General features: G+C 38.0%; 1 protein-coding gene across 10 annotated transcripts in view; it reads right to left on the bottom strand.

Moving 5' to 3' along the window:
• The window catches only part of celf6 (CUGBP Elav-like family member 6), a 161429-nt gene extending 139549 nt beyond the window's left edge, over positions 1-21880 (bottom strand). For 4 of the 10 annotated variants that reach the window (XR_533376.2, XM_017303993.1, XM_017303997.1 and 1 more), the window contains exons 1-2: positions 21289-21879; positions 11898-11980 (exon numbers count right to left, since the gene is read on the bottom strand). Coding sequence is in view for 9 of the 10 variants with exons in the window: in XM_017303993.1 (XP_017159482.1) it covers positions 11898-11980; positions 21289-21538 (333 nt within the window). In the remaining variant the exon portion in view is untranslated. Of the gene's footprint in view, positions 1-11897; positions 11981-21288 lie in introns of all 10 variants that reach the window. The other 6 variants (XM_017303994.1, XM_017303998.1, XM_017303995.1 and 3 more) reach the window with 2 other exon arrangements.
• Between the last annotated feature and the right edge of the window lie 4751 nt (positions 21881-26631).

Here is a 26631-nt window from a genome sequence, read left to right as displayed (position 1 = left end):
TGTGTGTGTGTGTGTGTGTGTGTGTGTGTGTGTGTGACTCTGCATAGGTGAGAGTGTGTGTGTTTTCGGACGGGATGTTGGCAAATAATTGCACTGTGTAAAAACAGTGAATGAGCCGTGCGGACTGCATCAGCATGTGTTGCTTGTGTGACTGTTGAGTCGGTTTGTGTGATGGAAGACGGCCACAGAAGTGCTGCATTAATAAGCAAACGCTAAGTTGTTGGCCTTGGTGCTATTTCAGACACAGGTCTGTCAGAGACTTCATCTGTTGTGGCAGCGCCGACTGAACGAAAACTCATTTCACCTTTCGTTCATTTGATTCCGACATTGTTCACTTTCCTTTCTGTGGCTATTTTTACACAAAATCTACAGCAAACACGACCTCTCCTCTTCATCTTCACAGAATGGATAGTTCATGCAGACCACTAAAATCTTAAAAGAGCAGCATCAGGAGTTTGCGAGAATTGATTAAAAAAAAGAAGAAAAAAAATCCCTTTCTTTATTTTTATCATAATTTGTTTAATTAATAATCGCTGTATTTTCAAATTCTTTAATTGGCAGAACAATCTCTTGGACCACAGACATTTGACCTTTGTTTATATAGCTTACAGATTTCTGCTAATTGTCATTCAGCTGTTATATAACTGGGTAAAGGTTTTCTGCCTGAATATTGATCAATATATCCAAAGTGTTTGCTTGGTCAAAACAGCCAAAGGGTAAAATCATTACGCCTTGCCATTAGTAGTGGAAAACATGTAACAAAGACTCAATATTTTATTTATTTAACTCATTCTGCAAGTAATAAACCCTGGCATAAAATGGTGAAATGGAAATAAACACAAGCTCCTGCAGTAAGTGTTCATGTCAAAGCTATCCATTTATTTATTTATTTTAATGTTTTCCTTTTAAAGTCTCTAAAAATCTAGGACAATGTGGTGTAAAGGAAGAGAAATCTGCAGGTAAGAATAYGATTCTCTACACTCAGAATGTTAAGCCTCTGGTTTTCCTGAGAGCATTTTCATGTTTTCATGAATCACTGTTTCTTCATCTACAGAGGCAACAAAAGAAAACCCATAATTGCAGTGTGTATGTGAGAGATGTGATATGAATGACAAGGAAAAAAGAAAAATTAGATGTAAAGAAATTTGCTGTTTTTTTTCATTCATCACTTGCTAATCTTAACCTGATTATTGATTGCAGCTGCTTGCCTGTGAAAACTGAACTGTTTTTCACAAATCTTGGTACAGTTAAGGTGCACAACTTCTACGCATAGTATATATTTATGTCTGTGAAATCACACTATTTTCTTCTGTTGTCACAAACTTTTAGTCAATCCCCTCTGTTGCTCCCTTACTGTGGTTGCCAACTTCCACTCTTCAGGAGGAAGCGATGGTGGTAGCATCAGAACGACCCTGAGAGCTTTTTTATAAATTCTTGCAGTGTTTGGAGGTTCTTCCTTAGTACCCAATGAATTCATTTGTTAGGATGGTCTACATGATGATGTAAAATATGGTTATCAAGTTTTCACTGAAATCAAACATTGCTTCACCTATGGTTAAAATGTGACACACTTTCCAACGTTTTCCCTTGTCATTTAATTGTAACTAATCAAGTGTATAAGCAATTACCCAGTAACAACTTGCATGTAGTGTTTTGGTCAGCTTTCAGAGTTCAACATAGCATGTAAACAAATGTGATGAAACTAATTGTAAATATTCTTGTAGCACCAGATAATGGACTTGTGTCTATAATTCTCTTATTACAGAGCTACAGTGACTCACAGTAATCAAGGAACAACACCAGTCTGGTTTAATTTTCACTCTGGTAATTCTCTGCCATATTTGCCATGATAACTCTAATATATATAAGGTTTCTTTTTAAAACTCAGACATCTTTAAACCTGTTTAATTTTGATGAGATAATAGTTTTATGCTAAGATGAATATGTGATAAAGAAGTGACTTATTTAACAGAACAGTCCATAGAAATCAGTCGGTTAAATGTCACTTTTCTGGAGTAAACATCTCAGAGGAAACTCCAGGTCAAACTGTTGATTTGCCAATTCAGATATCCATTTAAAACTTTCATATTTCCATGTCTTCCATCGTTAAAGGTGTGGGTTACTTTTAATTGCATTATCAACACATTATTTTTAGCTGAAGGTACYCCGTTTCTCCTTTCAGGTTTCTAAATTTTGATTCTAAATTAGAAACAGGCTCTGAAGCACTACCGGATTCCCTGCAAAACCATGCATGAAACCAGTGGCTCACGTTCCTTCATCACAAGTTGCATTAAAGTTCACAAGCTAAGACTTCATGGGTTCYCTGCATTTCTTTACGGCAAAGTTGCATAAAATGCTAGAAGTCATAGATTTTTGGTGCCAAAAATCAGACAAAGAGAATCTCTGGAGTCAAGCAGTGCTCCTCACRAGGAGCGCTGCTTTGAGGTTAGAGACACAATCCACTTTGGCGCTACTTGTTTAGGATAGTTTACAGTTCCATCTCTTTGCAGTGACAGGTAGACATGAGAAACAAAGCAAGTAAGGAGAAAAGTTTCCTCTTACAGATCCAACAGTGTTTTTATACAAATACCTTTCCCTTTATAGGTTTAAAATTCAAATTGTTTCCTGCAAGATGTGAGTTAAAAAGCTCTCCTATCCCCTTTACACACAGATAGCATCGTATTGTAGATGCACTGACTCACAGGAGTCCAGGAACAGGAGCTATTCTGAGAGCKATGAAACAGGCAGACTAACCAATAGAACCACCCACACACTAAGCATTTTTTTCATCACATGCCACGTTCAGAAACACGTGCAAACACACACACCTTCCTCTTTCTGCCAGCCCACCCATCGTTCGTTAGTTGCTACATAAGGGGAAAGGGGGGGGTTTACCGTGACACAGTCTGGCTCTAATTCACTGTATCCACTGAGAGCCTGCATCCAAAAATACTTCTGCTTAACAAACTCCTCTGATTGCTGTTTGACTTTCTGTCTCCTCCCTTCCCTCCCGTCTTTAATCAGCATGTAAACAAGCGCAAGGTCATTTTCTTTCTTAAATGAAATGAGGGGAGATAAGAGGACYGAAGTGCAGTTAATCCTTTGGACACGCTGATGGAGAAGTTTGTCCGGTTGATGCTTGAGTGGTAATTATGCAGGAATGTTTCTGCTCTCACGGTCTAACTATCTATGGATGCATCATCTGTTTATCTCTTTCCTCCACTGCAAAGGAAACAGGAAGGAAATAAATTGGAAAAGAAGAGGAATTCGGAAGAAAACTGAAGTGAGCTGGGTTACAGTTGAGCTACCACTACGGAGCCTTGTCAACACTTGTTTCTGATGCTGTGAAACTAGACTGAGACATCTTCTTACTAKCTCCAGAACTCCTCTCTCTCCTTGATCATCTTACTCTAAGGGAAATATGAGCTAATTAACTCTATTTATACTATTTTTTTTATCAGTTTCAGAAGAAAAAAGAAATCAAATATTCATTTTTTTTGTTGTTTTTATTCTTTCTCACTGTTGCAGCCAAAACAACCAGTTTTGATGCAGCAAAAAACTTTGATGCCTAATTGCTTGAGGAAATGTCGTTTTCTTTCAGCAAGCAGCTTCACTATGAGACAGCAGTTCAGCCCGAGTAAAAGTCTMAGAGCATCATTTCTGAAGGTGTGACAGCACAAGGGCCTCATTTCCATCCTTCTCCACTATTTATCAGCCTTCTCCTCTTTCCCAGTGAAGCAGCAATGTTAACAATGCTGTCCCCACATTTACCAGTTCTGCCTCATTACAGCCAAAGAAGTGGATAAATTAGTGCAGGAGAGCATGCACGGCAGAGTCCGACTCCACCTGTCAGCCACTGGGAGAGATAGTGAACATGTTGAACAGAGGTGGGGGGTGTGAAAGAACTGCTCAACCTTCAACACATTTTTTGAGAAAATCCACTCATTAAAAGAAGATTCTTTTGCTTTCCAGAATTATTTCTTGAGGTTACTTTTTTTTTTCTCTTTACATTGCCTTACAAAAGTACTCATCCATTGCCTTTTTGACATTTTGTCTTGTTGCAGGCTCAAACTTTGATGTTTTTTGGAGAAATATTTTCCAAAAAAAAAAAAAAAAACAGAAATCCTGCAATTCTGAACTGAAAGGAAAGCAAAAATTATTTTCAAAATTTTCTACAGATTAAAATCTGAAAAGTTTTATGAGCGTATGTATTTAAACTCTCTACATCTCCATCGTAAAATCACCTACATAGTTATTAGCTGAATACAGCTGTTCTGTGAAGGCTCTCAAAGGGTTTGTGCACAAACATTAGTGCCCAAACAGCATATTGAAGACTGAGGAACACAGCAGACTATCACCAATAAAGTCAWGGAGAGGTTTAAAGCAGATTTAGGCTACAAAACATGAGCTAACTAACATGAGCTAACTCAGCACCTGGGCAAGGTGAGCATTAATCCAAGAAGAAACTAAAATATCTACGGAACCCAGGAAGAACTACAGACATTGATAGCTGTTGACAACTAGTGCTGCTATAGTCTCTCATTCATGAAAGGGTCACGAAAAAGACATTACTGAACGAATCCCGATAGTTATCGGATTCATAATTGGCTATAATCCACATCGGGAACCTCTCTAACATTAGGAAGAAAACATTTTTGTCATATTAGGACAAAATCCAACATTTTTATCTGGACACAAAATGCTATGTATAAAAGGACAACAATGTACTGGCTTTGATTAAAGCACACTCATGTTTCCCAATCAAATCCTAGACCTAAAATTTAACTGCATTACAAACAGCTTTGTGTTGATCTGTCAGAAAAACACGTCATGAAAATATTTTCTGTCATTACATAGCAAAATGTAAATTATTTATTTACGGGGACACTAAAGCAATTGGTGTTGAAAGAATATTAATAAGCAGACCATTTCTGACATTTCATTTGTCCTCCTCATCATTCGAATTCTTCATTGTAAAGAAAATATTTCGGTACRTTATCAGTGTCACTGWCACAAATTTTTAACAACTCYTTCTCTTTTCTTGCRTTTTACTTCATAAATAAACTATCCCTCCAAAAGCCTCTGATTAAAATATATTCAAGATCAAGAGGCAAAAGTAGCCCAGGTTTTTGTCATTCTCTGAACAACAAAAGTCTGCATCCCCTCCCACAGTCTTTAAAAAGCACTACYTCKCTTTCTCATTTGTCCAGCATCTCCGGCCTGCGATCTTTATGGGCTGCTGTTTAAAACAATCATCTACATTTGCACTTTCTCTGCACTCAGCAGAGAAACAGACACAAGTTCTGTGATGTCCAGCCACCTTGCCTCCCAGGCTCAACACTATACAGGGCYGAGAAATCAAATCAGATGTGGGAAAATTAATTTTTGTATGAAATTAAGAGCCACCAGCCAAATAATGGAAGACAATGCTGAGTGAATCCCTCAATCGTCATTCCATTCACTCTCTAATCAGCAGGATGGCCAAGCACAAGCCTGTAGCATAGTGAAAGCTCTCAGCCCACAGGGGATAAGAAAAACAATGGCCCTTTTTAATTTCTTTTCTAAAGCAAGCAGCTGAAAGAAAATGATATAGACGTAATTGACGATGAGTAGAGCAGAGCAGCCTTGAAGGAGGTGCAGCGTCCAACGCACAGACCCCTTTTCACTTTTCTCTCATGATGGCAATGCCTAAGGAGAACTGAGGTTTTACAAACCTCCATCAAGGACAAAGTCTATCAAATATGTCTACCAGTGGACCTGTTCAATATTGTTACATTACTATGTTCTCTGATAACATGAATCTGCAACAAAGAGGATAAAAAAATCAGATCAGAATTTTTATTTAAAAGGTTTGGATGTTAGACTATAAAAGTCAGTATTGTCACGGTAAATACAGTGTAAAGTACTCATAAAACCACTTTGTAGAATTATTTTGTATTTTATTGAGATTTTATGTGATAAATCAGAACAAGCAGGCTGTGGAAAGAATACGATTAATGGCTTTCATTTTCTTTTACAAATAAATATTATAAACAAACTGTTAGATTCACCCTATAGTCAGTTTCACCTTTCRCTGCAATAGCATCTGCAGGTTTTTGGAGAGTTTGTCTGTACCACCAGTGCATATCTAGAGACTGAAGCTCATCCAGTGATTCTTAGTAAAATAGGCTCATTTAGTTTGGCTAAAGAGCATCAATCATGTGTTATTCTCAATTTAATTTAGGCCTGGGCTTTGACTGGGCCATTCTTATACAAGCCTTTTGCGGCTTCAAACCGTTTTTCTTCCAGTAGTCCCCTGTAATTAGCTCCACACATTTTTCTGTCAGCTCTGACATGACTCCCTGTCCCTGGTGAAGAAACAAAAATTACATTTTGGTCTCCTTTTAGAAAAGTCACTCCTTCCTCTGTGCAATTTGTTATATATTTTTACATGATGGACTGAGCGTTACTCATTGAAATTTAGAAAGTCTGAGATCTATAATCTAACTCTGCTTCCAAGTAAAGTTTTCAACAATTTTAGTAACAAATTGCCTTTACAAAAAATCTCTCTTTGAAGCACTATAAAGTTTATTATTGTAAAAACGCTGTTTGTGTAAAGGCACAAAAGCTTAAACTTTGTTTTGTTTTGCTGGGGGTTTTTTTTGTTTGTTTGTTTGTTTTCTCAGTTATAGTCACTCTCTTTCCCAACTGAGCCAGTCTAGATTTGAAGTAATACAAGTGAAAATGCTGGTCTCTTATTTTCAATGTGCACCGAGGCAAACACGCAGTCTATGTTTGCGGTGTGATGAAGGGAGAGAAAGTCAACAACACGGATGCACTGATCCATGGCCCCCATGGCTTGCGCTTAGTGATACATAATACTCGTATTGCACAATCTTCCCCGTCCCACTTTTGGGGGAGCATACACTGAAGTCATTTTCTGCGTTTTTAAAGCTGAGACAGAAAAGAAACAAATGTTTGAAAGCAAAGCATTTTGTCAAGCACTTTGGTCAAAACTCGAGCTGTCAAGGTTACCCTTTCAAGACTGAAGAGACACACTTCAGAAAAAAGAGATTTTGTAAGTTTTTTGTCGCTTATCTTTAGCACAGCTGCACTCAAGTGCCTCTTCATCAATACAGGGGTGAGGCATTGCCAGTACTCGTCCTCAGAAACCAAGAATGTGGCTCCATCAACAGACACCTTTATGTAAATGGCAAGAATAGAAGACGAGCGCTGCCATCCGTGGGGATATGGTGAGGCAGAGGAAGAGCTTGGAGGAAGGTTAGAAAGACAAACACAGTGAAGTGAATGAGAGACAAAGAGAGGCTGAATGTTTTATTTATTAATATATTTGCTTTTTTCTAGAAATGTTTAATCGGCTTTTGGGCCACTGTAGCACCCAATTAGCATGCCTGTTACATGCAAACACAAAGAACTAATTGGCCTGTGAGGGAGTAAGCAGCGCGGCCCTGAAAGGAGAGATGAGAATTCATTTGAAGATCTGTAGCTCCAATAGTGCCATGTTGGGAGGCTATTTGGCAAATGGTTGTAAATAACATTATGCAGCTGCAATTGCAAATATTATTTTTACTTTCTTCCACTCTTTATTGCCAGATGGCATTACAAACAAGAAAATAGCGCCGCAATAAAGTTTATGGGCTATCAAAGAAAAGCAGCTGGTCATCAGATTTTTTTTTCTTTGATCAACAACTGACATGTGTGCACAATTGTCTCGTCATAAAGCAATGGTAATGATTTGCTCAAATGATCTCTAAGTATGGATGCAAATACTCAACATGTCAATCAGTACCTGAGTAAATGACAACATGTGAGCATGTTGTAGAGAGTTTGAGAATGTGCTGGGAGCAAGAGTTTTAATCTTTAATTATATTAACTGTGCAAACTGTAGCAGAAAGATCTGATGCACATTGGATATAAAGAGCTCATTGTGCTCCTGATGGGCAGTGGATCAAACAAACTTAACGCTTTCTCCAGCCACAACAGGCAGACAAAGGATCCCTGCAAGCTACTCAAGTGCAAAACAGTGTTTAAAAATGTTGTAAGACCATCTCTCAATGAGGTCTAAATATGATATCAAATGGTTTTTGACTCAAAAGAAAAACAATCCCTGACTACTGATGCTCAACGCTTTGGAGCCGGAGAGATCCACAGCTAATGTGGGAGAATCTTTTGACAGGAATGTTACTGTAGGCTGTGCAATTCAGTCAGATGTCGATAAAAACTTTACACTTTTTTGACTGCATGAAAAATTCTGTGTGTGCATCAACAACCTGAACACACCATCCTCAAGTAATGGCAGCACCATGCAGTGGGCATTTGTCCATTCAGCAGGAAGTGAGAAACTGGTCAGAGCTTCTCACTCCCTTTTGCTAGAGGTTGCAAGAGAAGTGAGACTGTTAATGGAATGGTTATATGGGTTAGAATGACCTAGTCAAAGTGTTCTGAGTTATTCCAACTGAGAACATTTTTTTGCAAAAAAAAAAAAAAATACCATAAAATATTTGCTGTTGCAAAGTAATCAAAATGTTCTTCAGATTACAAATTGTTCTTGTCTTTTCCCATTCCAAAATAATTCACTCTTCAAAATAATTTTACCATATTTTCAATGTTTCATTTTATAGTAAGACAATTGAAACTGTATCATTTTCTGTTTTACCCCTGCAATTCAATTCATTACCAATATTTAGTCTGTTTTAGCAACAGATGAAATGTGGTGTAAGTAGGTAGCTACCACCAGCACTACTACAACCACTTGAAGTAAAATACTGACTGGATGCATTTCTTTTTAGAAGTGAGCAATGTTATGTTCTTCATAAACAACAGAGACTTGAGAGTCCCTTTCTGTCAGCTACATATACAATGTATATGCTTGCCATGAAATACGAGACTTACAGTTTTTAGCACTCAGACTTGTCACTTTTCCAACAATAGCTCAGAGTTTTAGGACTACAAACAATATACCAGACACTGTATATATATATACAAAACTGTTACTCAGCTTGAACTTCTCCTTTCCTGTTATTTACAAAAAAAGAGACTCTCTTCCCATGCTCTTCAATTTGGGACTACATAAAACAAAACTTTTTCCCCATATTGGAAAAATTACATCTTGTTCTTTTTCTTGGGGTTGACTTTGTTGTGTGTTCAGTCAAAAATGGCCCTTGCGTAATCACGTTTTGAAGGTTTGTGAAGTATCCTTTGTTTTTAGCCGATAGTTGGTCCCACAATTCATGAAAAACACTCAATATCTCATCTTTGTGTTTTCATTTTCTTTGATCAGCTTGTGTTCTGTTATGTGTTCCTTTCTACAAATCATAATGTTTGTTGTTGCTTTTGTGCCTTATGTTACATTATAGCTGGAAATTCATTACAGAACTAGCTTATTAATTTGGGCACACTGTCTTCATCACTAGGTTTTAGGGTGGAGTTAATTAGAGGACTTTAAAGAAAACTGTTGCAGAAGTTATAATAGAAATCCTAGCACTAGCCAACACTTTGGTGGTCTAACTACATATGTGTGTTTTTGAACTGTGGATAAAATAAAATTTGCATAGCAACCAAAATGGAAATAAAAAAAACTGAGTTCATGGAGGAAATGTTCTGGTTGTTTGTCCAACAAACGAACACTGTGTGACTTGTGCTTTCTGACGAAGATTATGCCCAGTGTATTTGCTTTACATAAATGTTGTCAAAGATACAGTTTTGTTTTCTGTCTGTGAGGAATGTGTTCTGGAAAAGGTCCTCTCAATTTTCTGAAAACTATCTCTGGGCTGTTCAATTTCATTTTGCAGCTTTGAACTGTAGCTAGAATTTCACATTTCAATTTTGTGTTTTGAAGTTACAGAAATGAGAATGACATATGTTTTGGAAATAAATTATTGAATTGCAGTGGTTGTTTATCTTGAAAACATCATAGTGTACATAGTGATCAGGATAGAACTTTAACTCAAATATTCATTGATTAAAATTTCTAGTCCAGCAGACTATTGCTCGTTTTAACCTCTCCCACAAATAGTTAAAAACACAACAAAATTTCGCACCAACATTGCTTAGCGTGTCATTGTTTAACTAAACAATGACACTCAAACTGCACGTACATTTTACATTCACTTGTGTAAAAAATAAAAAAAAGTACTTTTGGCAAAGTGTCTGTTATTTTTGAATCATTTGTCCTCTTAAGAAAGAGAGTCAAACTTTTCTTTAAATGCCACACGTCATATTGGAATAAAATGTGCATTTGGTTACCTGACAATCACACCACCACAAGTGGACTACACAATCATGTCTGCAACACTGGGTGGAGAAGCCGCCAAAATGGCAGTATTATGCGACTGAGCATCTCAAACCATTAGGCCATGACAGTGACAATGAGGCTTGTCCAGAAGTGTCACCTCTCCCAGTCTTTGTCTGTCTCTGCCTTTCTTCAGCTCCCCCTGCTTTCCTCTCCCTTCCTTCCTGTGTCTCATTCTCTCCATGTTTCAGACTCACACCCACACACAAAGACAGAACATCTTTATTAGTCGTCTGTATGCGGGCTGTGCTCAGCCTGAGATTGCAGGACTGACCCCTCGCTGCGAGCTGTACAGGGGAAATGTTTACTCAAACCCCACAGAACATGCCATTAACCTCTTTCTAGATAGAAGACAAACAAGAATGTCCCTCCATGAGGGCAATAAAGACAGGCACAGCAAGGACCATCATGGCAATCATCTCATTATGAATCTGCGGGAGGCGGTAAGGAGCCAGGAAGCTTCGTCTCCCGGGGATACCTACTCTGCTGTGTACCAGTGTGTCTAACAGTCAGTGAAGTATTTATGACATGCAGCAAAGTGAAATCAACTAATTTGCCAAACACATGCACAAATGCCTCAGCCACCTCTGCTTACATTTATGAACCAGCCTATGTGCATAACGTCTTCCTCGTTAGTTACCTATCTCGTGTCTCACTCTGCCTATCTGCAGCCCCCTCCCCTTCCCTGGAGATGCAGAAGGATGTCCTCAGGCTGTGACTAAAGTCCCAACCGGGGAAGCTATCCTGGCAGCAAAAGGAAAGGAGAGGCAGAGGTGCCTGATGAGAAGTCCGGGCACAAGAGTAAGTTCTCCTTCTTAGGCTCCTTCAGGCAGTAATTCAATCATGCCTTGATAATTCCCAACATGTGAGAAATGAAACGTCCCCCGACACATTGAGGACAGATAGACAGCAGAGCCTCATATTCGTTCCAGATTGAGGACCCCCTTCTGGGTGGGCTTAAGAACCTACTACAGGGTTTGTTTTACCTATGTCATTTTAAGAGGCCATTACTTTAATTGAAAAAGTTACCTGTTGCCACAGGCAAGTGAAGGAAAAAAAAAAAAAACGTAAGGAAAACAAGTGCAGGCATTAAAACAAAAAACACCAGATGGAGATATGCATGGTAAAAATGATTGTTTATACTTACTGTTTGATTATATGTGATAATAGAAACGGGATTCCTCAAGGCAATTAGTGTCAGCAGCAGCCATATTGCAATAGGACAAGGGAAGGGCAGCGCGGGCTGTTATGAAGGAGCGCTTATCAAATATCTCTGGCGGAGTGATTAGTGTAATAAGACACTGCAAGGTGAGATAGGCCACTCAGTATTTTAGTTTGCCTGTGTATGTATGTCTATTATAGTGTGCGAGAGCTAATTTGTGCTTGAATGCGTAAGAAACAGAGGCAGTGAAAACAGAAATGATTGAGTCTGTCCATCTGTTTTTATATCTGTGTGCCTGTGTTTAAATGTGGATCCTAATATCTACTGTGTCCCTGTGAGCCATTTATGAGCCTGGGAGAGTGAAATGATTTTTATGTGACTGTAGACTTTAAAAGTAGTCTGTCAGTTTTAGCCTGTGACGGAGGGCAGATTGGGGGTACTTACCCCTGGCAGCGTCTTCTGTTCATGGAGGGCGCTTTGGGCCTTCAGTGCTGACTCTCTGGCACAGTATGTTAGAAAGGCACATCCTGTGTGAGCGTGGAAAGAGAGGAGAAGTTTGATTAGATTAAAAAGAATTAAGGAATAATAGTTGGAATTCAGATGTTTACCAATATGATATTTGGAGGATATAATTACTTTGTGCAAGGCATAGCCCACGTATTTCTATCAAGCTATGCTAAACAATTAAAAGATTAATGCTTCAAAACCACATTCATCGTTCTTATTAAAGTGCTTTTAATGAGATGTAAAAAAAAAAAAAAGTAAAAATAAAATATCCTGAGCTTGAGAAAACCACGGTTTACCTTACAGAGGGTACATTTTCAAAATGTGTTTAACTTCAATTATGTATTTTCCTCATGTTCAGGAGTATAAAATTGTGATGAGACTAAAGAGTCTCCTCAGCTTGTGAAGAAACAGTTTCCACATTGAGCTGTTTGTCTCTATTCATTCAGGAGATGTTTGAGAAATACTCTGTTAACTGTTTGTGCAAACCTGGATCAAAGATCAAGAAATTTGAACTTAGACTGCAACACAATGCAGCTTAATCAAGATACTAACACACAGCGTTGCCCCTCCCCGACCTGTTGCTGTGCAGTCACTTGGATGAGGGAAGGCTTCTACACCTTTCCTTTGTGTAAAAATATACAATTTTGGCTCTTTTTGTAAAATACTTTTAGTCACATTGGTTACTTGCATTGCACCATAAAGAGCAAACCAGGGAAATGTATAACACTCTGCTCCATAAGCAATTCAGAAATACTTGGAGCAGAGGTACTTAAAAATAAGAGCTGTAAAGATCCTTAAGAGGCTCTGTTATTGAGATCTAAATTTCAAAGTGCAATTATAACAGCATAGATACTAAAACATCACATTCAGTTTGGCTCCCCATGCAAAACTTTCCAAAGAGGCCTCTAGTAAATACAACAAAACTGCATCTACTAGTATGTCATTTCACTCAATGTTATCATACTAGAAGAGTCTCAATCCAGACCTATTTAATACCATGAAACACAAGTAGAATACCTGAGGGRAAAAAAACAGTATGCACCTTAGTCTGATTCCAATTCGGTATTTACACAAAAGGGAACTGTTAATATTTAATTTTAATTGCAAAGCTCCAAAACAAGCCAGCTCAAATTAATGAAGTGAGCCGTACTTCACTGTTCCTTGAAAGCTCTTATTTCCTGAGCTTGAGAAAACCAAGCATCTAGAAAAAAAAGTGTAACCTGCCAAAAAGAGAGATTTAACAATGCATTMTTTTCCTCAACAGGCCAATATATAAGCCTCACTGTAGTTTTACAAGTCATTGGAATTCATAYATATCCCATCTAGAGGAATGTGGCTCTCTAAAGTTAATAGCTTCACACCCTCAGAGAAAATAACATGCTGCTTCAGAAATACGTTTTTTTTTTTTTATGTAGCAACTCCATCAGATTAAATCTTGTTAATGTATGCATATCTTCTGATGAATGGAAAAGTGCTTGTGTCAGTCTCATGTAAAGGAGACCAAGCAAAACTAAGTGTAAAGTGTGACACACAGCTGTAAAACCTTGAAGTTTGTTTAATTTAAACCAAAGAGGTGATGAAAATGCTTAGTCAGCCTCGACTGGAGGATTTTTTTTCGTCTTTCCCATTTGTGAAAGAAATTACACCCACTGCTTTTTGATAAATGATTACTATCACAGTTACTGAGCCACAAATCAGTATGCACGGTGATGAGCTGAAACTGTACCCCCACACATCTCTGGGGGCTGTTCTTTGAAGTCGGAAAATTCAGGAGGCAGAATGTAAATACATAGTTTATGGCAAATACGTCTCTGACAAAAATGTGACAGCATTCATTAAAGGTTGAGTTGTTGCTCTGTTATGTGCTTGGCAGAGCTGACAATGGGTGACCCTGTTCAGAAGAGGTTTTGCACTGAGCAGCATAATTTCCCATTACTATATGTCACACCTACTGCCAAGGATTCCCATGGGGGACTACACACAAACACTCACACACCACACACACACACACATACGCATGCAAGCTCACACACTCACACATTCAGATGATTCTCTGCATGCCTAGCAAGCATCATCCCCAAAAAGCCAGCAGCACACTCTGGCACCTGGCCAAAAGAGCTGCGTTTCACAACAACCTTCACCCACCTCCACAACTAGGCGGTTACTCAAGAGGAAAAATCACCTAAATGACACTGACGAACCAGCACGGCACACAGCAGAGCAGAAAAGTTTGGGAGCCTGGGGAAACACTTATCATCCTTTGTGTGACATTACAAAACTGTTGAGCATGAACCGAGAATGTCCAGGGGGACAAGTCCCACAAGAGACTTGTGAGGCTTGTAAGCTAAAGGTAACACTCGTCTCATTCTGCTTTTACGTAATTCTGAGACTTTTTTGGTAGCAAACACTGACACACGAGATTAACATCTTTTTTTTGTTTGGCCCATTTTCACTGTGATATCATGATATCAATAAAAAATCTTACTATAATGTAGCTCTGCTGATTATAGTCGGGTAGAATGCTTGAATGATCTAATTTGCTAATTTGTCTGTATTGTGTTGTGTTGAACTTCAATTTTTTTTTCATATTTTTACTAGAATGGGTTTGATTAAAAAATAAATTATAAAAAAAAAAACGTTTGAAATTTTACTCATTGTATGTGAGAAAAATTTTAAAAATTAAAAATAACAAAGATGTGTTGGGTGTAACCAACCCAGAGTCATTCAGCCTCTAAAAATAAAACCTAAACCTAATGTAGAGTTAGACTAAAAAGGAGAGTTACAGTCATACCTGCTGCAGCATAATTAATTTAAGTTAAGAAAATGAAATCAAGACACAGCCTGAAAATCGGTTGATCCAAGTATTGAGTACATTTATACATACTGCATAAATGTATGAACATACCTCTTAAAGCTGCAGTATGTAACTCTGGTAAAAATAAAAATAATGATAATAATAATAATAACAATAAAAAACAGTAATAACAAAATCATTTTAAAAAGTATTCCATGTACTTGTCTRTACRACAAATAATATGTGAAAAAAATCATGATTGATAGCATTAATACTGTCTTCCTTGCCCTGATTAGTTGTTTCTAACTGAGCAGGTTATGTACTGTAGCTTTAATTGCTGTATTAATAAATTGCTTTGGTCTCATTTGAAATTGCAATTATTTGAGAAGCTGAATTTTTGGTCTATTCAGCTGTAAGACTTTAACAGAACATTTAACAGAAATGCATGTCTGAAAAAAATGTCTAAAATATCTGACTGTGTATAACTGAAACATTGAATCTGCTTCACTTTGGAATGAAATTTCTGAAAGAAGTTTTTTAATTCTTCAATGTGAATTTGTTAATATGTCAAACATGATTTGTGTGTGTATGTGCGTGTGTGTGTGTGTGCGTGTATGTGCGTGTGTGTGTGTGTGCGTGTGTGTGTGTGTGTGTGTGTGTGTGTGTGTGTGTGTGTGTGTCATGAAACGATATTAGTTTGTCTTTTGCTGATTCCACGTTTTTTGTCGTTTTTTTTGTTTTTTTTTAAACCAAGTGAAGTAAAATATGATGCAATCCCGCCAAAGTGAAAATGGGTTACTTTTCTCCAAGAGGCCGTTTTTCTTCACAGTTTACATGACTTATTGAACTGGACATCTTGTGCAGCACAGCTTTTAAAGTCCTGACCAGCTGTATGATTTCCTCTGCTCCTTCACAGAACTGGAATCTCTCCAGGACTTTGGGAAAGGTTTGTATTCATAGGAGTGATGGTTCAGGGGACATCTGAAGCCTGGAGGAGTCAGTCACTTAGAAAGCCAGATGTTGAACAGATGAGAAGCATGAAGAGAAGGATGAGTGAAACAATGATTTTTGAGTGAAGATAACATCTGGTAGCAGGTTAGCCTGTCAATTTAAAATTAGAAGATGACTAACTGAATTGGGAGCACATTTCTAATTTCAAATTATTACAYACTATTGTGCCTATGCATGAATACAATGCAGAACCTGACAAGAAAATCACATCATGGTCYTAAAGTAATAAAACTTTGAAAAGATTGGTGTTTCAAATTGCTTTTCTTCAATATTCAGTTGACACCATTAAAAACGTTTGAACCACCCTTTTCAAAACTCAAATTAAGCTAACATTGACCGAAGATTATAGAAATAAGTTTTCTGAATTAATTGGGGAAAAGAAATACAAGAGGACGATTTCATAGATGAGGTTCTGAAATGAAGGCTAAGCTCTGGTGGTGGTTCGGCAGTCAGACTCCTAACTTCCTGTGATGAGCAGGTTAAGTGGGGTGAAAATAATACTTTGGTAATCAAATACAATTTACCACACCATAATTTAAGCAAGGGACAAAAGTTCAACCAATTGTATGTAAGGGAAATGGGAAAGTAAACCCTGTGAACTGGTTCAAAGAAAAAGCAAGAAAGGTGAAATTAGTCTTTGCACTTGCAAGAAACATTTTGGGTAATTACTTTAAGAACTTTTTTTTCTGACAATAAAGCCTTTTTGAACATCTTGTTTTGAAATGGAAATAAGCTTGTGTTAACAACTGTGTGAGTACAACTGTGTGAGTACAGGCATGAAAAGTGAGTTTTTTGTTTGTTTGATTAAAAAGAAAACTTTAGGTACTAATTGAAATAACATTTTAACAAAGTGGTGAAAACCTCCGTTTACTAACAGTAACTTCTTGCAAAATACATAATTTATTTTTCCCTTAGTATCTAATTAATGTCTTTTTTTTTTTGCAGAACAAAAATTAACATTAAAACTGTCTTATAGAAATGATATAAAATAAACAAGTGGAGGCTTTTGAATGTGACAGGCAAAGAGACAAATATTTTAGGATTGATCCGGTACTATCCGCATCTGACTTGGCCACACTATTACCAGCCATCTCTCCATCTCTCCGTTGTTCCATCTATCGACTTTTGAAGCGGCCTGTTCACAGCCGTTAGTTGTCTGCTTCCCTCACAGCCTCCTTTCTAATGATCAAAGAGGTCATCTGTAGACTTAAGCTCCGCCTGTCACTCAGCTTACACAGTCTGTCAGTCATTTACCAGCACTTCGTCTACAACGCCCCTGTTGTAGAGAAAGCCCAATACAAGCATCGCGCTGTGGCTCAGCTGTATTTATTGAATTAGAGTTTATTCCTCAAATTCAAAGCAAACCAAAAAAGCTGAAGAAACTCTTTCAAATATTTGTTTTCAAATCACCTTTCTGCTGTGGTTTTCTTTTGAAAATGTATTCCTCAAAATGCTTTGCTTTCCAGCAGTTTGACTGGCTATTTTTAGTCAATTACACTGCATAGACCAACCAAGGAGAGGAGAATGGATGAGGATATTTAAGAACTCTTTGTATCTCTTACTCCTGGCTGTGTGGCACAGCTCTTAGTCCCCCCTCTCAGCATCAGAGAAGGATTGATAGATAATGCTACTCAAGCAAAAGATTTGCCCCCCACTAACATTCAGCATGTCTGAACAATGCATGCACTCTGGCACTGACACTAAGTATTATGATAATGTATGGCTCAGCAAAATGATAGATGTTAAACAGCTCGACCTGGCTGCACCACGCACTGATGAGCACCATACACGCCGATAGTGCCAAGTCATCCCACGCACTGCATAAGGCTCCCCAAAGGCACGCAAACTATCAAATCAACATTAGAGGGAACTGTGTGGCAACTGCGGGAGAGGACAGGCTTATCTTTTAAATAAATCTAAAAGCGCTGTTAGGCATCTCTGCTCAAATGTCCAGGACGACGTGAAATGCTGAATTCCCCAGATATTCTCACAATTCCCCAGAGATCCCCTACAGAGCCAAAGTAAGAATTTGCAGAGCACAAAACATCTGTTCAGATTGTTGCAGCACTAGTCACATGAATTAGTCATAAGGAAACATGGCATGTTCCAATCTGGCCTTAAATCCATAATTATGGTGCAGTTTTGTGTCACAGAACCCGGGCGGTGAAGAATATAGTAGAGCCGCAAATCACCCATTGGGAACGGTTTACTAACTGACACCTGCAGCCATACCCATCACTTACTGGAAATAAAGTCAAAGCTTTATTAACCACAAGCTGCAATTTCAAGGTAGGTGTCTGAATGCAGAGAGCAAAGTCATTATGAAATTTTTAATTTAAGGGATCACAAAAATAAACCAATTATCTAAATTTAGTACTTTATTACCCTGAAGTCAAATATATGCATGTTTGACTTTAGCACATTATGCCAATATCTACTACAACACATTATACAAATGAGACATTGAAATTAAACTTGTCATTAAATCAAATTGGAAAATGAAAGACTATTTTAGAGGGTTTTTTTGTGTGGTTGGGTTTTATAAATGAGTAATCTATTAGAAACACAGCATGCAGTATAAAATGGGCAGGTTTCAAAATTAACCCGCAAAAAGTACTAAATATCATTCAGTAAAATTTAATGCAAAACAGAAGCTTGAGAATAAGGATTTAGAAACAATACAGGAAACAAACAGTCATAACTAATTTTGCAATGAAATCTCATCTGGAAAAAAGTACTTTGTCTAATTTCTTTTGTGCTTTCCTGATTCTTTTTGAATTTCCTTCCAAGCAGTCAGACTTTGTTATAATCTTTTAAAGTTGATCCTGATTTAATTTGTTGCCTTACTATGGCACATTTTGCTAAAAAAAAAAAAAAAAATTACAGGAATTTTACACAGTGAAATGGTTCTAATGAAACGTATGTAGAACTTCTTTCACAAGAAAAATGTTTTTAGTAAAACTTTAACCAAAAACTGAATGTCAACAGAGATGTGAAGATTTAATGAGAACTGGAGATTCAAAAGGAAGTTTTGTGAGATAAAAGTGAAAGTTTTATTTGAACATGTTAAAACAGAGTTATATCTTCCATTCACTGTTAAGATAAAATAAAATGCTGTTATGTTATGTTATGTTATGTTATGTTATGTTATGTTATGTTATGTTATGTTATGTTATGTTATGTTATGTTATGTTATGTTATGTTATGTTATGCTGGCCAGAAGCCTGGGACATTTAGGTGCATTTCTGCTGGCTGAATGAACTCAGTAAACTCAGTGGAGCTCATAATGCTTGGGAAGCCATAATCCAAATGGGAGAAAATAAAATAAGTGTGGGATGTTATGTTTTTTATCCAAAGTATTTTTTTTCCATCTCTTTCAAATAAGTTCAATTGAACATTGTGCCAGGTTCATAAAATGTTTAGTGTCATYSTTCCTCTATGTAATTCATTTCTTACTCTTTCTTTATCTCTTTCCTTCTTTTTCTGTCTTTCTGTTGATTCATCAAAAAGCAAGCTTAAAAGTTAARAATCAACTACACCTAGTTCTTCTTTTTCAGTGTCGTACCGCTACRTTTCAGTTTTGATGAATCACACATCGACACAGCAGGAGTCTCAGATGTGGTCTGGACGAAGGGCCAATAACAAAAACTAATCCTTATAATGCATGGGTCACATCTTATTAAAAACACATGCTTATATTGCCCAAGTACTTTTGAATGTCACACAGGATGGAGCAGGCATGACACATACATCAGGGTGGCCTTGGCGRAGGATGAATTGAACGCACACGGTTTGGCGTTGGAACAAGATGACCCTTCCTGTGGCGACTATCCTCAGGAATGTTGACATTCAGGGACAGTTGAGAATGTCCGCAAACAACATGAACACTGGGAATATTGTTTTAATCGATCATCCTGGGCGCCAAAACAAAACAGTGGGATGATGAGGGGCAGGTCAAGCAGCAGCGGCTGATGGCTGGAGGAACAGGTGGTGCACGGATGTCTTGAGGGATGCAGACACTGAGCAGCAAGACTTAACAAAGCGCTCATTCCTCCCACGAAGGGCTTTGARTCGTGTTAAGCAGTGAGATCATGAACTGTATCCCCTGCCTCACTTATTACACTTACATTTGCAAGCTTGTGAAACAATATTCAGCTCATAATTTCTTTTCATTATATATCTTCAGATGTATATTTTAATATTTAAAGTGATCAATTAACATATGTGTGTAAGTGTGTGACAGAGATTAGAGTTATATCCAGCAGGGCATAAGTGAATATTAAAGTGGGGTAAATATTTTAAATTATGCAAACTGATCCAAAGTAACAAAGATTATTATTATTATTATTATTATTATTATTATTATTATTATTATTATTATTATTATTATTATTATTATTATTGTTATTGTTATTATTATTATTATTATTAATTAAAATACATTGCTTTTAGTTTGCAGAGCTCAATCAAAATCCAAGAAAAACTTAAGAGATTCAAAGTTTATGAATATACATATTCTTAAGCAAACTTCGGACTATTCTGTTCCTCTTGCTTTTTTTTTTCGTTTTGTTTTTTTATTATCATTTTGTTTCGTTTATATCATGACTTCCACGTTTTTGTCTTCACCCGACCCGCTTGCTCCCATTTATTTTTATCACAAGCATATCATTAGATCACTGATCGATCCCTGATGATCCGTGTCCTGTCTGACTAATTACTGAGCGAGCACGGAGCCCGATCGTTTTGGACAATAAAGGGGTTGGTTGAAAGGGTGGGTGAATTTGTACAGAGCAAGCCAAAAGACGAGGCACGCTGGATCTCAGCCTCCACTATTATCACGCATTGTACTTCCTGACTGCACAGCCGCCCACGGAGCACCATTACAACACAGCTGCCATGTAAATAGTATTTTCACACAGTTAATGACATCCGAAAAGTAAGGCAGCCTATCAGCCCGCTAAAAGGTCAGAGCTGCATGCCAGCACCACCTTAATCACAGAGGCTGATGGCCTGATAATGGTTTGCATTTTCCGCTCCCGAGAAAGCATTTATGTCTATCTGACAATGGGCACCGATTGCCCGTTTTTTGTTGTTGTTTTTTTTGTTTTTTTTTCTTAAGTTATAGAGAAATGCGGCTGCATCCCGTGGACTTGCCCGTCCACTGTCCCGCCCCCTTCACTGGCCTCACCAGGAGCTTCAGCACATGAGAGTCAATGTAAACACACACAAAGGCGTTTTCAGCTGTAGTATTCACGTGGACTCGCTGGACGCCGTAACAATTAACACTCCACTTTCCACTTTCCACGTGTTGTCTGTCCCTCGTGTACATCTACACAGATCATATGTAAGTGGGACAGACAACATATATCTATACACTTTCCTAACCGACTGCTCCACTACTGAGTCCGGGTATTTTTAATTTCTTCTACTGCTGGATCTCTACGTATTTGCACTCTTTCTGTCTCTGATGTGTGCTGCATCTCTCCAAGGAATCGTAAAAGTAAGGAGAGCAAAGCAACCAACCTTTATGCATTCCCGTAAACCTGTCTTTCAGTACAGTGAGTTCATATATCTTTCCGAATTCCTCAAACAGGGGTTTCAGGTCTTTTTCCTCCAGGTTTCTGGGAATCTGCCCGATGAAAAGCTTGATGGCGTCGTGGTCCTTCATTGGAATGGTGTTCTGGCCGATGGTAAGCCCGTTCATCCTGCCGGCGCTGTTCGTGGTGCTGAATCCATTCTCCTGCTGCACTCCGTTTGCAGTGACTGTAGCCATCTTTCCTCAATGGGCCGGCGGGCTACTCTCTCTCTCTCTCTCTCTCTCTCTCTCTCTCTCTCTCTCTCTCTCTCTCTCTCTCTCTATGTAGTCAACTGCACAGTGTCACAGTGCACACCCCCCTCCCTTTCTTTATATCTTCCTCTCTTCCCACTCCTCCTCCGGTTCGTCTCGCTGCTTCTCTTCCTTTTTTTTTTTTTTTTTTTTAAATACAGCCTATAAGCCCCGTCGTTTGGAGTTAGTCGTGTTTACTTCATCTTGTGCTTTAAACGTATTTCCATTTTCGGGTCGCCCCAACCCCCTTCCTCTCCCAACCCACACACACAGCTCACAGAGTGCCACTGTGTCCCGTAAGAACAGTTCATAGTTTATGAACAGACCACGCCCCCTCGCTGATTTACATCATGAGTTTGGTCCAGACGAATGGAAGAGGAGGAGGATGCCTGTGCATGGCTCCCAGAAGGCAGCGTCACAATGCAAACATTTGTGCAAAGTCAAATCCGTGGGATATTTAGAGTGTGTCGCAAAAGTAGCACGCCAATTTGTGAATGTTTCCACATTTTGTGACGTAGCAATCCCGAATAGTGTATTTTATTGAGATTATATGTGGAAGGTAAAGGGAGGATTTTTTTTCTTACAAAAAAAAAAAAAAACTAACATATGTGGTATGAATTTGTATCCAGTCCCATTTACGCTGATACCAATAAGTAAATATCTTTCTTCAGAAGTCATCTAATTTGTTTGACATCCACACAAACAAATTATCCTTCTTATATATATATATATATGCGTCTGTGTGCGTGTGCGTGTGCGTGTGTGTGTGTGTGTGTGTGTGTGTGTGTGTGTGTGTGTGTGTGTGTGTGTGTGTGTGTGTGTGTGTGTGCATTCTCTTTGAAAAGTTTCAAAAGCAGAGTTAAATACAACAGTTTGAAATTAATTCTGCTGAAACCCTGGAGCTGCTGTTTGTCACTGTCCGTGGTGCTGAAGCCACACTGCTCTTCATAGACCGTGAAATAGATTGTTGGAGCAACAATTTCAACTGTACATGTTTGCTCTGCAGATTCTTCAAACCCTCCATCTGTCTGCCATGCACATTTTTTATTTATTTATTTTTGTCCTTTTTCTCACAAACAATCACACAATGATGCAGTCAGTGCCACTCTTTAGAGCGGGTTTGTTTTTTTATGCAGGGGAGCGCGTGGTCTACTCGTATCTTCTAATCTCCACAGTGCACAGAAAGCTCTAATTAATGCAGATGGGAATGCAACATCAATACCAGACGAGTCTAGCTTATTCTGATAGTAATAAACATGCCTGATATGACTGTCGTTTCTGTGGATCTTCTTATGTATCAATTATTGATTTGTGTGTGGCGAGTTTGCTTTAAAAACGTGAAAACACTGCCTCCTGCAAGTGTCTGGAATACTTAGAAGTGCCCTTTGGAGTGCTTGAGAGATTCTTCCACATCTCAGCAGTGCTGATCTGCACCTGGGCCTGACCTTCAATCTGTATGTGGAATTTGGCATGTGAAAATTATTCTATTTTTTTTTCCTGATATTTTCAGAGAATTATAAATGCTTGCTCACTGAGGTGCATTCACAAATCAGGCCTAACCTCTGCTACGTTTTAAGTAAATGAGTACAAAAAAGATGTAATTAAATAGTAATGATCAGTTTGTTCCACCACCTTTTCTAATTAGAGCAATGAGGCAGCCTCTAAAGGAGATAAATTGATTATCTATCTATCTGTGGGGCAAATTTTCTGGAAAAAAAAGAGGAAAGATAATAATCAACCAAATAACGTGCAGATGCTTACACGTGTGAGATTTTGAGTGGATTCATTCCAGTGGCAGGTGTTTCTGAAAATGTTTCTGAAGACCTTATTTGGTCACTTGGCAATAGGGAAGTATGTTTTGATGGATGGCAGGCAGTGAGCTGTATGGGACTTTCACTCCTGATGTTTGTCAGAGAAAACCAGTCTTTTGGGGACAATTGTGTTTGGAGAACAACATTAACATCTGGTACGGGACTTTCTTCATTCGCAATATTTATTTATTTCCTGTTTGTTCACGTCTTTGTTCTCCTCAAAAACATAATGTAGTTGTTTTTTTTTACCCCCGTAATACAACAGGTTTCCCTTGGCAAAACCATCAGGGCCTCAATTTCCCAGAAACACATAGCTAATTTAACTTAAGTGCCAGTTTATTGGCTTTGTGATTTTGATGTTCTGCTTCTGTCTTTTCTCCGGAAAATAGTTTCCCTGCACAGCTGTGCAGACTGTGAACTGCCTAGTAGAAAGAAATGCAGGTACTGCATGATCTGTCTAGTTATGCCCATGTGTATGCAACCTATTTGTGCACACACAGGCAAGCACATCTAATCTAAAATGTTGACAAGGTTCTTCTTCCTGTCTGTGCCAACCTCAGCACCTAGATGAGGTCGCACAGGACACATCTCCTGATTGCGCTTGTTTTCGACAGAAGAGTAGCCAGAATTACTCGAGGCTTTTGTCAAGTGGAGGTACACATACAAATAGAAGCCACATAGATGAGGAAGAAATACCTTAGGAATCTTGAAATCCTGGAAAACATATATCACTCTAATCTTTGTACTATTTCATGATAAAAACTACATCTTCACATTAAAAATCACAGCCCTACCTGAGACAGAGACTGGAGTAAGGTGTGAACATGTTAAATATGTCAAAACAATTTCCAGACTATTGCAAAAAAAAATTATTTACCCCGGGGAATTTACATAGTGGAACTCCAATTTTCCACACCTGAGTGAGTGCCATTTCGGGTTTTATTACCCAAATTTTTCATACCACTGTCAAGGTGACTTGTTGGAATGTCACAGACACACCACTTGAAGCTGCTTCAAAAAATATAGTTCCCTGAAAAAGCCAATCAGTGACATAAGTCATGCATTGTGCAATAACAGTAAGGTGTCATGCACAATTCCTTTGTACTGTCAGTTCATTATCCCATTAAACAAGAAAGATGGAGACTCCAAAGTTCAGCGTTGTCATGCATGAACATTTTTCCCTGTCTGTTTTTCACAACATAAGTCCAAAAGGAGAGCAGGCATTGATATTCACGGCACAGGCAGCTTGAGGTGCGACAGTATTTTTGTGAATCTGTGAGTGTATATGGAAATACTGGAGCTGCCTCAAACCTCAACTGCAGTCTTTGCCTGAGGGAGGGGCACATTTGTTCCCCCCAAGACACTCACACACGCAAAGTCGGTCGCGCACACTCTGGAAGATAAAGAACCACTCACTCAGAAGCCATAATTTTCTCTTAAAAACACAATTTCTCGCCAGTTCATTTGTTTCAGTGCTGCAGGGAAAAGGCAGACGTGATTGCTGAACAACGTTCCGACATTGTTTCGGTTAAATTAAGTTGTGCTCATTTTTATTTTGAAAAGGTAAATTACACGTCTTTCTTTATTCCCTTTATGTTTTGTGCACCATGTGCGCTGCTCTCGTTGTGCTGTGGAACGATAAGCAGGCGCCTTGCTGCATGTTTAAGTTTAGCACTGATGCAAAGTGGGGAATAAATAAGAGAAAAACAAATAAGAGGTCATGGAGACCACAGTGAGTCATCTGCTTTCTGAAAACTAATGAATCCAGCAATCCTCTGTATGGGCCTCCCCTGAGTACTGTCCCACCAGTTTTACTTGCCGCATGTAAATGCAGCATTTTGCTTTTTGTTAGTAGTTGACTCTGAATATTTCCACTGTATATTCAATATGTGTGGGCTGGGAATATGATTTATAGCCAAAACTTTTCAAAAGTTTCACAAGTATATGTATAAAAAATGGATGAATTTCACAAAGTTTTCTTAGATGTTGTGATAAAATGAATTTGCTTTCTTCAAACAGCACAGGCAAATTACATGAAATATGTAACAWGTAACAAACATGTACTAACTGTGTAAAATTATTTCACATGTGAAAGGTTTTTGAAATCTTTTTCACCTGTTACTACACAACAAAAAATTGAAAGAAAAAAAAAAGCGGAACGTTTTTTTATACTACATTTGTTCCACATGGTGCTTTGCAACATAAAAATATCCGAAAAAACTTGTACTTATACACCCTTTCACTTTTGTATGGTTTTTCCATATTTCTTTTACGTTATTTCATGTCATAATTTTTACATGTGAAACACAGTAAAAAAAAAAAAAAGAAAAGTTTTAGCATTTGCTTCTAATGTGAAACATTGTAAAATGAATTTTACAAATGCAACACTTTCTACACCTTACACAAATTGTTACATAATAAAATTTCCACATCAATCACATGAAAAAAACATCCAAGTGTGAAATCTAGCTCACAGGGTTTTTTTTTTTATTACTGATAAAAATTAAAGTCAAACACAGAAGGCAGCTATAGCACTGTTAATAACAACAATAATATTAAATCAGTTTTGAGAAAAATACATATTGGCACACAAAGTGCAATCCAGGGGCAAAGTAAGACTCCAAATTTGAAGAAATGTTTGCAGCTCATCTTGTGCCATTTACAATGTTTTATCAAAGGTCACTGAAGAAAGATGGTCTGTCCAAAACTCATGCATGGTCCTTTGCACAGTGGAGACAAATGCTGTTTCAAGAAAAAAAGGGCCAGAAGGTTGTGAGTTTGTTTCTGGCTTTCCCCACAGCATAATAAAGCTTCTTGGGGTAAGGCTTGCACAGTGTGTCAGTGTATGAATGTGCTTTTGAGTAAAGATATGTCAATGACAATTATACTGTTAAAGCRAGTTGAGTGGTGGTATGACACACTACAATGTCAGTCCATTTTACGGTTTGATAAGTAATTACATGGGTTTCATATGGGTATCATATGCAGTTGCATGGGTTTGACATGATATTTCTTCATTTTTCTAACATGGTTACTACATCTTAATTCTCCAGAGATTAAAAAAATAGATTATATTGAAGATGAAAAATCTTTAATTCAGCTTAAGAGGAAAATAACTATACATAAATGGAAAGCTGAAGATTTTTTTATAGGTTTTGTGAACCCATGAAATACTGTGCTACAATGTTGTGACTTAATAATGCTGACTTGCTGACATGCAGCATGCGT

Source organism: Poecilia reticulata, linkage group LG3 (genome assembly GCF_000633615.1).
Source record: "Poecilia reticulata strain Guanapo linkage group LG3, Guppy_female_1.0+MT, whole genome shotgun sequence".
Taxonomy (NCBI): Eukaryota; Metazoa; Chordata; class Actinopteri; order Cyprinodontiformes; family Poeciliidae; genus Poecilia; species Poecilia reticulata.
Note: the sequence above shows the minus strand (reverse complement) of the source record. Positions and strands in the feature narration are given on the sequence as shown.